The sequence below is a fragment of the Arachis ipaensis genome, chromosome B3 (assembly GCF_059453495.1).
Source record: "Arachis ipaensis isolate K30076 ecotype BB chromosome B3, ASM5945349v1, whole genome shotgun sequence".
NCBI classification, from domain to species: Eukaryota; Viridiplantae; Streptophyta; class Magnoliopsida; order Fabales; family Fabaceae; genus Arachis; species Arachis ipaensis.
In genome coordinates, this window is record NC_142438.1 from 147,272,489 (window position 1) to 147,285,794 (window position 13,306).

Sequence of the window (13,306 nt, forward strand, 5' to 3'; positions counted from 1 at the left end):
TGAAGAGGAAAGTGAATTTTGTACAGATTCAACCATAAATCAATTAAAACCTAAAGCTCTTGATATCATGATAGAATTTTTACTGACTGTGCACAACAATTTAAAATTGAATGAAAAACCAGAGAATGAAACCAAGAAAAAAGAAAAGAGAAGAGAAGTAGAAAGATTACAATGAGAATCGAATTATAAAATGATACAACCCTTGAAAAGAGAGAATGTATAGGCTAGCCACTAACCAAGAAGATCAAGAATTCTAATAGCTAACTAATGAGAAAATTTAGGGCCAGCAATTTTTATGTTTTGTGACCAGCACTTAACCATCAAAAGAAAAAGTGAGTGATCTCCCACTATTGGATGTAATCTCACACCATTAAAAACACTATTGATAACCAATTGATGGTTACAAAACACAAAAATTACTGACCCCTTAGCACTTTTCCTAACTAATACTGTCTTAATTAACAGTCTGTTTTTTTTTAGTTTTGACACTTCTATTAAATCTGTTTATATATTATGCTTGACAGGACAAACTTATTTCAAACTAAAAAAAAAAATATATACTTCATAAAATAAAGTTGAAATTATTTGTTTTAGGAAATAAATAATTTTTTTAATTTATTTTGAAAAATTTACCATCAAACATATCCCAAGCATAATTATTTCTCTTCCAGGAAACACTAACCGTTTCCTTTATGTTCATCAAAGACTCCTTCATCAATCTCATCTGCATTCAAAACATTTTTGTTAAAGAGCGGAGATAATGAGATATAGTAGTGGCAACTGGCAAGTAGCAACTAGAGACTCTTTTATATAGCATAGGGTAAAAAGAAACCACAGAAATATTCAATTTGTGTAGTCATATTAAAAAGGGTAGTAAAACCTCATCATTTTTTAAAGTTACTTTCTTCTTAGGAAATAGAAAAGAACTTTGTTAGATACAATGGCTTTTGTAAACAATGTGAACAGTGAACTCTAAAATTGACCCAATAAAGTAAAAACACACTATACCTCCAAATTAATTACCCACCTAAATCTTAATATTAGGATAATCATCTGCATACCTAATGAATTGAACATCCGATATATCTATTGTTCACATTGTTTAGTATTTTCATTGTCTACCTATACTTTTCCTTAAAAAATCAATTTAGAATTTAAAAAGAAAAAAAAAGTGTATCCTTAAAAGAAAGTTGTAATAGAAATTTAATTATTAAAACTCAAGAATGAACAATATGTAAACCTTGATTTCTTTTTTTTCTATAAGCTTCAATTAGTTGGTTAATTTTCTGTTTACCATTGTTTGGTTCTATCTGCTTGTACCCTATCATCCAAATGCACATCCATATTAATTAGTTTTGGTAACAATATTTCTGTCAAGAAAACAACTTTTGAAGGCTGAAAAGTGAAGTTAAGGATACACCCAAACTAGTTAAGAAAACACACCTTCTAACCCTTTTTTCATTATATTATTTTATTTATTATATGGCTTTCTATACCTTTCAAAATTTTTAAATATAACTTGAATCATCCGATTAATTAGCTAGTCTGATCTTCAAATGAAGATACTTATTCTAAAATTCATATGTTTCTAATCATTTATTTATTAGAATGGTAATCACATGAAGATAAAAATTTGTGTAAAAAAAATATGAGAAAATACAAATTGAAAGAGAGGGAGTATACTGATTGATAAAATTGAAATTGAATTCTAACATATTTTGTTATTTTTATGTTATCTTTTTAAAATATAAAAGACTTTGTCCAATTATAAGCAAACATAATTGAGATAAATAATATTATGAATTGTCCTCACTATTTTGGTATCTGTCTTGGGATAGAAATCAATGGCAGGTTTATAGATGCGTGCTAAATAGTAAGATTTTCAATACTGCGTTTCTATAACAAGATAATCACTAGTGTGCGCAAGTTCCATACCTTGGAATTAGATTTCAATACCTCAGATTTCATGGATACTGCTGGCGGCGCAACATCCATGGGATCAGAAATTATTTTTATTAATACGGAGATAAAAATAGTGTTTTAGTTGAATATTGATATTTAAAGTGTATTACTGTATTGTAGATGTGCAGATAAAATCATGGTTAAAATAAAATGCGTGTTGGTTAAAATGGGATCATGGGATACAATGGAATTATAGTTAAAATGTTAATGCGTGTTGGTTAAAATGTTAATACGTGTCATACACCTTATTTATTGAGTATTGACTCTTCACCTGCAAAATCTACCCACATGTAATTACACTAAATAATTTCATTTTCAACCAAAATACTAATATTTTTTATATATAAAAAAAATTAGCCTCATGGTGGAAGAAAACAAACAACTTTGGCATATATAATGATGTCTAAACTATAATGAACTTGGATATTAATTGACCTGGCGAAACATTGAGTTGCCTTATTAAAAATGTGATCCAACCCTTGTTCAAAGCATAATGCCAGCAAATTATGTGCATTTCTGGCTTTCAAACCCATTATTTAAATAACCTTTTTTTGCTCTTAATTTTTACTCATAACAATGTATGTTCGAGCTTCATCATTTTCGCAAATGATATGTGGACTGTTCTCAAGTTTTCAGTTGTATGTATCGCAAGTAGTTCATGATAATTAATAAGCAAACAAATTGTCGGCACAAGGGAACAAAAGAAAATGGCGCATAACTCGAAATTACCTTTTGAAGTCAAGATTTTACTCAATAGATAAACATGTTACACGTACAGGACTTGCAAATAGATTTTCCGTACAACACCAAAAGCCAACTTCAGAAATCCGTATATCTCAAAAAAAAAAAAAAAAAACACTTAACTAAAAAGTATGTAACGGTATTTGATAAAAAAATAAAAAAAAATTAATTTTTAATATATTAGATACATAAAACTTTTTTATATTTATACTAATTTTAAAAAAGTTATTTAAGATATTAAAATCCATAAATATTATCAAAGCCTTATTTACTTTGAATTGGTTAGTCAGTATTTTAAAATAGAATTTAGAGTAAACTATCATTTATTTATTTCTACCCACGAAAGTTGAAAACGCTGACATATTTATCTATAGAAAAAGAAAATTATCATATGTAACTATGAAACATGAACTTTAGCTAACAAAACTATCCAATCTAAAAAAATTATTTAAAATTCCCAACTTACCCTCTAATATAACGCATCTCTAACTTCTCCTCTTACTCCATATCATCACTTTTCTAATCTCAAACCCTACGACCACTCAAACTCTTCCTCACCACCACCCTAAACCCCAACAACCACTGTCACTCAAAATGTCTCCCGTGCCTCCGACGAACGTTCCAAAAATAACGACGCTAACCCGCCGTCTCTAGTCTTCTCTTGCTCTGTATCTTCCTACATTTCTTGTCGAAAATCCGATTATCCCGCCGCGTGAAACTCCTTCAGTGACGCCCACAACCGACTCTTTTATAGCACGCCTCAGCTTGGCCCAATGTATGCCGGAAATTCCGAGTTCGAAGGCGGACCGAGGCCGTCCAAGAAGCAATTGAACAAGTTTCACCGAATTGAATTTAGAGAACAAAAATAGGAAATGTGTGAAATTAATATCGAGGCAGTATTCGCCTTTGGTGTAGCCTATGCGGTTGCTTGGTCATCCTCCTCGACGGTGCCTGGAGAGACGTAGATTAGCGATAATCCTTCCATGTCCATGGTGTTTGTTGATGTTGCTCAGGACTAGGGTATTTTAGAATCAGAGGAAAATATGGGGATCTAAGTGCAATAGCGAAGTAGTGCGATAGAGTAAGAAACTAACGACAATGGTGAAAGCTAGGGTTTTGAATTGGGAATGGAGAAGAAAAAATTAGACACCAATAACAATGTTATGTTGTTCTTCACCCACTCAAACTTCCTCTATCTCGCTCTACTGATCCAATTTTACATTCTTATTGATCTATTTACTTTAGTTTGCATTTCTGATTGAATTTCTAATTTCTATGATGCAGCACAAATTCATACTATGGTACACTTGTAGAACACTTGGAGTTCAAAATCACAAAGGCTTGCTCCCAAAGATGGCAGCGCCTGTTGAGGTTAGGCGTGGCGACAGCGAAGTCGCATCTCTCCACCACAGCGTTGTTTTGCGCTAACTGGTCCACGTAGCTTGCGGAATTTGAATGGCGGGAGTGATGGTAGTAGTTGGGGATGAGAGTAGTGGTGAAGAAAAGTTTGGGTGGTGGTGGGATTTGAGATTAAAAAGGTAGTGGTAAAGATAAGAGTAATTTAGGGATTTTAGGTGATTTTTTAGTGTTTGGATAATTTTGTTGCGCGGAACCTATATTTCATAAGTATAAATGGTATTTTTTTTTCTATGGATAGATATGTCAGCGTTTTCAACCTTCGTGGATAGAAATGAAAATTTACTCTAAAATTTAATATTTATTTGAATGTTATTAAGTTAATAAAAAAATTTAATTAAAAATATTTTTTTATTTTTTAACATATTTAGCAAATTTTTAAAAACTCACTCAAATAAATAGCTAACAAAAAAAATTAACATATTAGTTTTTTTTTGTGACAATTAACATATTAGTTTAATTCATCTGAAGAGCTTAACATGATAAAATAAAACAATATTAATAATTATATTTCTGATAACACCGGCTTCACCGTTTTAACCTAAAGGAAGCTACTACTAACTATTAGTCTTTTGAGGTAAACGAAGAAAGCAAGCAAGGTACCTACTACTACTCTGTACACATGTCGGCGAGCTTGCCGTTGCCGGAGAACACTAACACCGCTACGTTTGCGTCACAGAATCGACAGCTCACAAGCTTTCTTCATCAGTCCTTTTCTTCTCTTGGAGAATCTCACCACCCTCTTCTTCCCCATTCCGATCGATCTCCTAAACCCTAACTACCTAGTAACTGCCTAGCTCGCTCCCTTCCTCCAAAAAGAAATCAGTAACCATCCTTCACTTGACACGTGTCTATTTGCACGTGCTTCCTCCATTTATCCGGATTTCTAATTTTCGATCGCACGTGTCACCATGATTCAAAGCCGGGGCTTTAATCCGTTAAGGAAGGTTTATGCACTTATCACTCATAATTAATGATGACTAAACTAATCCATCTTAAAAATATCTTAGCAAAACTGAACGTGTAACAATTTAAATGCAAGCACAAGAGTTAGAGAAGCAAACAAATAATTATTCTATTATGAGAAATTAAGGTTAACACAGCAAAGAAGTGCAGTTTTTTATGAGAGTACACAGAGAACAGCACTGCTTATATGTAGTGTCCATACTAGCCAGTAGAAAATAAGAATTATAATAAGTCCATTACATGCCAAAGCGATTTTTTTTCTTTTTTCTTTTTTCGTTTGTGAAATAAAATTGAAAATAAACGAGATAGATATATGAAGCTGAAGTGGGTGTCACAAGGCATGGAGCTTGGTATATTCATTCTATGGTAGCCATCCTCCCATGTAATTGCCCATGCTTGGGCCTGCCGTGACCACTGATACTGGATCAGGCTGATATCTGCCCTTGCAAAAATTCAAAAGATGATTCTATTGTAATAATCAAGAAGTTCACAGAAATTATGATATATTATAGAAGAATTGGTGCGTACCCAATTTGTAAGGTAGGCTCACAATCCAATTGCTGGAAAAGAGGATCCGGCTGAGGTTGAGGTGGATGGCGGGCATATCCCATATCATCAACACCACCAGGATTCAGCTGCATTGGATTTATTTGATACCCTTCCAACTGCTAGATTTGGGTGATTCACAATTATATTCTTCTACTTTGCAATTATTTTAAGTTAACTGAGGGTTGGGGAGATAGATATTTCTTACCCTTTGTCTGAGAGCCCTGTTAGCCTCACTTAGCAAGTGTTCCTACACAAAACATAGAGGCCGGTCATGAGCATATAATAATCACCCAATGCAAATTAAACACACCATGCAAGCATAATGGATCACATAATACCTTACGTTGAAGTTCCGATAGCTGATCCAGCATGAATTGGGTCTGTACAGGAAACCACAATTGCAATATTAATAATCACTTTCTTCATTGAAAATACAGTGAAATGCATGAGTGAGATTACATACCCTTGTGGATCTGATTAGCTTCAACGACGAATCTAGCTGCCTTTCCAGTGACTCCAGCTCTTTGCTGCTTAGAGGGCCAAGATCTTCTCCCATCAGGTTTCTAATAACATACACACCGTACCACTCATCATGTTAAAGGATTCCATCAACATACAGAGCATCAATTCAATTCAATATATGTATATATACCTCTGGGACCTTTGTAGGGCTTCATAACGTGCCTTCAGCTTCAAGTATTCTTGTTGACTGCTTAATTCCTACATTTATAATGCCACAAAAATGCTTTCATAACTCAATTGCGCGCTCTAACACACTTTCTAAGCAAGGCATCATCTGAATCATTCACCTTCTTATAAAGGTAGAGACATCTCATCAAGTATTTTTGTTTTGTTTTTCTTTTTATGAAAATACACATTATTACTACAGCGCCCTTCTTTTCTTTTTTATTTTTATATAGAGGAAGTTAGTATATAATATTTATAGATTATTACCACGAATTATACTATAGATTTTTTTTTTTAACATATTTATTGTTCATATACCTAAATTTGTGCTGAAAGTCAAATGAGAAGACAAAAATAAGCTAAAATATCTATTGTTCAGTTCTGATGAATTGCAACAAATGATACTACACCATTGTTATCTACGTATATAATATAATTAATAAGTGATAATTATTATAAATTTATAAATCAATTTTCCCGATCCCCTTATAGCAAAACTCGAGAGGTAAAAAGGAAAAAGAAATTGATGAAATTAAAGAGGATAATATGTTGGGACTATTCACCATTACCAAGGCTTCCCTAGTTGACACATTAGTTTCCGGTGCTCCATAGTTACATTTCTGGTACCTCTCTAGTGTTTTCAGCATGCTGCATGTACAAACCAAATAAGAAAAAACATTAAAAATCATTGAATAAATTAGTACATATCATACAAGTCCTTGGTACTTAGTACTTACAAACGAATCAAACATATCTTGAATAAACTACATTCCACAAGGCCATATGAATATTACTATTGCCTAACATTAATGCCAATTAAGGGCAATTATGCCATCTCCATCCTCTGTTAATATAATACTTAATGCATCTTCATTCTCACTTTGAATTAAAATAAGTAGTAACCAAATTAAAGATTGTAAATTTACACTAGTTTTTACTAATACTAATTAATTAATTAATTAATTAATTAACCCTGTTAAAGCAGCAAAGTATGTATAGGAATGAGAAACTTGTTCGGTAGAAAAGAGTGAGCAGTAGTATTTGTTGACAAGAGATTATTGCCGTGGTTCATGACTGTGAAACATGACAAAAAAAACTTTTTAAACCCAGAAATAAACTGGTAGAACATTGCAAATACTTTTGGTTACAGTCAGATCTAAAAAGGACGAAGCTATAAGCAAAGTGAAGAAGAAGAAGAAGAAAAGGAAGAAATAAAAAAAAAAAAGAAAGGGTATGTAGGAGGAATGAAGTGATTGAAGAGAAAGAGGGGGGTCAAGTCAAGTTATGAAATGGAATGGAAGCACGCAAGAAGAGACCATTCTGATTTGTGATTTCACAAAATGTCTCTATCATGAAATGATCAATTGAAAAACCATTTAAGTTGCCGTCACAAACATCAAGAGAAGACAAGTGATTTACAAGGAAAAGCAAGTTCTTCAAATTAAAAGCCTTTGGTCATGACTGTGTTTCCAAGAACAAACCCCAGGTAACCCAACCAAGAGCTTCACCCCAAAATGATATTTTTTTTTTTTACAGAAAAAAAAGAAAGAAAGAAACCAAGCCACGGCAGCATAAGAAATTAGAGGGAAAAAAATATAAAATATAAAAAGAGGGCTTAAAATAAGAGAAGAAAAGAGAAAGAGGAAACCCTAGACATTGAAAAAAGAGCTGAATTTTGGAAGCAGATGAGATCTGAATAAGCAAAGAAAAATGAAAAAAATTGAATACAACAGTGATGGGCGTTGATGGCGTTTCCAGTTGCAGATCTAACAGCTATAAGATTGCAGAAAAACTCTAGGTGCTATAAACGCGGAGACATTCACCGAAACGGAAAGAGTAGATGAGTGTATAAAGCAAATTCTACTTTTTCACGTTTTGTGAGATTTGGAGATCTCCGTTAGCAGCATAAAGGTATGTGAGAAGAGAAGAGAAGACTCCTTTTTTTGTGTTTAAGAGTGATACCTTGAACTGCTGCAAAACTCGTACAGTTTTCCCCTATTGGAGAAGATGATGAGAGCAACCTCAGCATCACATAGAACTGAAAGCTCATACGCCTTCTTCAGAAGCCCGTTTCTTCTCTTTGCAAAGGTCACTTGCCTGTTGATCTTGTTCTCAATTCTCTTCAACTCTACCCTTCCCCTTCCCATCTCTCTCACACTCTCTCAATATTACAACTATTATTATTATTACAAGATAAAGAAGATATGGTTCTGAGGAAAAGAAAAAGAGAGTGTATGTTGTTATTATTATTATTATTATTATCTATCTGTCTGTGTATGTATTATAGACACACTGGCTGGGTGGGGGGATTAATAAGAAGATGAGTAAAAGCATGTTAATGAAGCCCTAATGCAATCTCAAATATGCTTCATTCTCTCTCCACCTGTCACTTTCTCTCAGCTCCTATGTTGTGTTTAACACACTGCTAACTCAATGACAGCGACACCCACCCCGCTTAATTAGCTTCTTGGATATTAATTCAATCTCTAATCTATTGTATTTTCACCACTTCTCTCTTCCTACACGTAAACTATACCTAATAATCCAACATTTCTTCAATAAATCTCTTCTTTAATTCTATACTTATGTTTTCCAACACTTTCTTTTTTTTATAATATTAATTATATTAATTCATTTGTTATACTTACGTAGGGTCTAGCTATTGAAATCAACTCACACTATACAAAAAGAATAACAAGTATCATCAGTTGTGTGTTCTATTATTTTTAAAATCTCATACCACACTGTTATATTTTATATTTTCTTTCTTTGATACTGATTATCTATATTGTTTCATTTTTTACATTTTACCTGAAAATTGGTTTAACAACGATTACTAATTACGATAACTTTAGATCAAATTATGGCTTAGAAAAATGAGTTTGTCTTAATTGAAATCGAAGTCGGTTTACTGTTCAACACGTCTTCTGTACAGTCCTAGATATATATACAGTGACGCTTAAGCACGTCTCGGAAGTTCAAACCCTGTCTTTGTGCATGCAGCAACTTATTGGCTAATGGCAGATCTTTAAATAAAGCTCAGATCCACGACGAATTAGTTCTTAACCTATCGGATTGAGGGATACCGTTTGGGTAAAAAAAAAGATATATATATATATATATATATATATATATATATATATATAGTGATACATTTTCTTGTATAAAAAAGAAAATGTGACCATTTAACTAATTTCAACCCTCACTGTTATTAAATAAATCGACCGAAGTATATTAAAATTAACTATAAAATTAATTATTAGAATAAGTATATATTAAAATATAAAATATACATTAAAAATAAATTAAACTATATATATATATTGATAAGTTTTAGTAGCTAATTTTAGTATGTAAATAATATTTTTTAAATAAATTTATTAATGCTAACTATTCACTTACAAAATTAATTCAAAAAATCATAAATATCTTAAAATATTATATTTTAGAAATGATATTTTTAGAGGGTCAAAAACTTGTAATAATTAGTAGTAATTTTAGTTGAATCTATTGGTCTAATTAAGTTCTGTTGACATGGGCATTATTAGTTAGAGTTTGAATGTGAATAGAAAACTTAATTGGGTAAAATTACTGGTTAACCGTGTTGAAAGTGGGGTTGAAAGAAAGATGAGAGTGGATGATGAAATGATGAAAAGGATGATGATAATGGAAAACTAGGAGAATAGTGGGAGAAACCCTTTTTAGGGAGGGAGGGGGGTTGGTGTATTGAATATTGATGAAGAAGGAATAGAGAGAGATAAGAGAGTTTGAATTCATGTATAATATATAAGTGATCTGATTGCAATGCCACGTGTCAAAAAATGAAGGTAGTGAGGGGCCTCATTATTTACTCCTGAGTCCTGAACAATTTCTAGTTCCAGCAATCATGTGACTTAACCTTAAGAAGATGAACACTCCTTGTCGTACTTCCTATGTTCTTAACTCCTCTATTTACCTAAATACCCCTACATCGTACTTTTATTATTTCTCTTTCTTCCTACATCCTTCTAATAATGCTTTTCATACTTCTCCATCTTCATTTATTCAAAATCTTAATTAATTGAGCTTATGCATCGGAATTGTTAATTAATTGAATTCCAACAAATAATAAAATGTAATGTCAGAGTTAGACCTAGCTATTGTTGTAGGGGGAAACAAACTTCCAAACCTATTCACAGTAAGGGGTTATCATTTTCCACATTGCACCTTCAAAGCATTGCCTTCATATGTATTCTGAGATAATATTGAAATTTTATACCAAAGGGCTTGCATAAACAAAGTGTAATACTTTAATTCATTAGTTAGACTTTAAAATTTATATTTTCGGAATATTATTTTCTCTATTAGAACGTTAGTTATATGATGTGGAATATACTTAGTCCAACAACAATGACCAGTCAAATGTCTATGGTGTCAATCAGTAATAGCTCAAATGACATAGACTCCCCATATTCAATTAAGAGGTTGCGAGTTCGAGTCTCTTATCTTTCCAAATTTTGAGCCAATGAGTAATAGCTCAAATGGCATAGTCTCCTCATACTCAATTAAGAGGTTGCGGGTCCGAGTCTCCTATCTTTCCAAATTTTGAGCCAATGAGTAATAGCTCAAATGGCATAGTCTCCCCATACTCAATTAAGAGGTTGCGGGTTCGAGTCTCCTATCTTTGGTAAAAAAAAAATGTCCATGGGTGAATCTAAAATCTCTACGTGGATGGTGCTTATACTAGGTATTAGGATGTTTCTTCTACTAAGTATCATAATGTTTCTTTTTCATACTAAATGGATGTTCTTTTATATATTTTATAAATTTTTTTATATACTAAGAATTGAAATTGTTAGAAGTTCCGTAATCCCCGCCCCTATTTCTCCAACGTATCATTCAGAATTTTAATTTGGGATGAGAAGTAATTAATATCAAATATTATAAATTAAAAACAAATAAAATTAATTAAATATAATTATAAATTAATTAAGTTGTCTACTTTTTAGTTGATCACCTCTTGGTTCCATATACTTTTCCTTAGTCGAATAAGTATAAGAAGTCAATCTTTAATTAGTTAATACTAATCAAAATTTTAATATATTTTTAAAATTCTCATTTTTTAAAAGATCTGGAATTTAAAGTATATAGTTTATAATTTAGAAGTTAAAATCTAAAATTTAAGATAAAATTTTAAATTTTAAAAATTTGATTTCTAGTTGAATTCTGTTATAAAGTTAAAGAAGAAACTAATGATAAATTTCTATAATCAAGAAATTTAAATGGAAAATCAACTTTATAAAAGTGACATAGAGAATAATGGCTTTGAGAACTTTTCAACCAAGTTATTAATTTCATCACGACTAAGCAAACCGAACTTTCCTCTATTGTTAAGAGAATCAATGTGTTGGATAACAATTTCCCTAACTATTTTATAAATGGCATAATTATCTTGGATCAGTGATTTATCTTGTAACCAAAAATCAAAATCAAGCAAAGATCAGATTTACGATAAATGAGACGAATGCATGTTAGTTCATACGACGTTAACAAGAGTTTATTTTAAATTTTTTTGATATTTTTGTATAAGTTTTTTTATTTGTCTTTTTTTTTTTTTGGAATTTACTAAGGATAGGATTAAATTTTAGATTTTGTAGACACATAATTTCGATACTATATTATAAAATTATTTTTTAATGTAAACTAACAAAAAAATAACGTATAAATAATTATATTTTTTAAAAGAGTACCAATATTTTTTTTATTTAATTTCAGCGTGTTATATATTGATTTTACATTGACAAATATGCAAATGAGATGGACTAGTCAATTTTTGCGTAGTATTGGAGTTTGACATAGTAATTAGTAAAAATTAGTAATAAAATGATTTATGAAATTGGTGATGAATGAATGAATTAACGTTATTGATGGGCATATTCAATTATTGGAAGCTACTAATAAATGAGAATAATAATAAAATTAGTAAAGAAAGCATTGAAATTTCGACCATAGCTTTGAAGGGACATTTACCGAACGCCGACCTAGGTGATGGGAATGAACCAATAAGATTATTAGGAGAAATTCTTAAAACGGTTAGAGATCATGTTCTGCTTCACACGAGGTGGGAAAAAACGTACCCCTATGCAACTAGACATGTTATTACCTTTGCTGCCAAAACATCCTCGTCTACCATTATCGTTCTTCATACCTTATTTTGTGGAAAATTTTGGAAACCCAACATCATGCCTTCAATTTGTGACATGCCAAATTAGTGCTTTATTTGTCAGAATCTACCAAGCTTTATTTATTTATTTACATCTTATGTTTCTATGCGACTAAGTAAAAATAACAACTCTTTTAACTTGAAGCAACAAAATTAACTTTAGCCGGATATGTATTCTTTTGGCATTAATAATTAATCAATAACTATTTCCTTTTGGTTAAATATGTTATAACTGGTTAATATTTAAACAAGAACGGATATAGATAGCATCATTATTTTTTTATATATATATGCAAGTAAGACCGAATAATAAATCCACATCCTTAATTAAACTATATATATATGGTCTCTTTGCTTGAGGTTGTAACCAATTTGTTGTTTTAATTGTGTGCTTTCGTATTTAGTTCGCACTAAAATGGATATAGACCGAATTGAGTTATATTAGAATCTACAAAGGAGGATGTCAAATATGCATGTATTAAAATAAAATAGCATGCAACAACATAGAAGAAACAGACCAAGAATGAAATCATGCATATATGTTTAGAAGACCAAATAGATATATACACGTGTAATAATAGGTTGCATCAAGTTGGGAAAAGTAGCTATAATAGAATAGATGACAGGTATAATGGTTGAAATTTTGTTAACAAGAGTCAAATGCTAAGTAATTAAAGACTAAATTAAGTATCATCTTTCAGGTGTTACAACTTACAAACATATATATGGTGAGACAGAGCAGGAGAAAAATGTTTGTAGAGTAGATATAATTTACGTTAACAT

General features: G+C 31.4%; 1 protein-coding gene across 4 annotated transcripts; it reads right to left on the reverse strand.

Moving 5' to 3' along the window:
• Window positions 1–5,212: 5,212 nt before the first annotated feature.
• Window positions 5,213–8,698, reverse strand: SEP3 (K-box region and MADS-box transcription factor family protein). 4 transcript variants are annotated; one of them, XM_016335587.3, is made up of 8 exons: window positions 8,284–8,698; window positions 6,885–6,969; window positions 6,287–6,354; window positions 6,098–6,197; window positions 5,973–6,014; window positions 5,840–5,881; window positions 5,614–5,750; window positions 5,213–5,522 (listed from the first exon to the last, which is right to left on the reverse strand). In XM_016335587.3, exons 1-8 carry the CDS (start codon window positions 8,466–8,468, stop codon window positions 5,447–5,449), a joined length of 735 nt encoding a protein of 244 aa, XP_016191073.1. In that variant the 5' UTR covers window positions 8,469–8,698; the 3' UTR covers window positions 5,213–5,446. The 4 variants fall into 4 exon arrangements, with proteins under 4 accessions (XP_016191073.1, XP_016191072.1, XP_016191075.1 ...); XM_016335586.3 differs by having other exon boundaries at window positions 5,614–5,753; XM_016335589.3 differs by having other exon boundaries at window positions 6,891–6,969; window positions 8,284–8,695.
• Between the last annotated feature and the right edge of the window lie 4,608 nt (window positions 8,699–13,306).

Coding starts and splice junctions, on each gene's coding strand:
- SEP3 (XM_016335586.3), bottom strand. CDS start 8,468: ATGGGAAGGGGAAGGGTAGAGTTGAAGAGAATTGAGAACAAGATCAAC. Junction 6,970..8,283: donor GAGTTTTGCAGCAGTTCAAG/GTATCACTCTTA, acceptor TTGTACATGCAG/CATGCTGAAAACACTAGAGA. Junction 6,015..6,097: donor AGCTAATCAGATCCACAAGG/GTATGTAATCTC, acceptor TTTCCTGTACAG/ACCCAATTCATGCTGGATCA.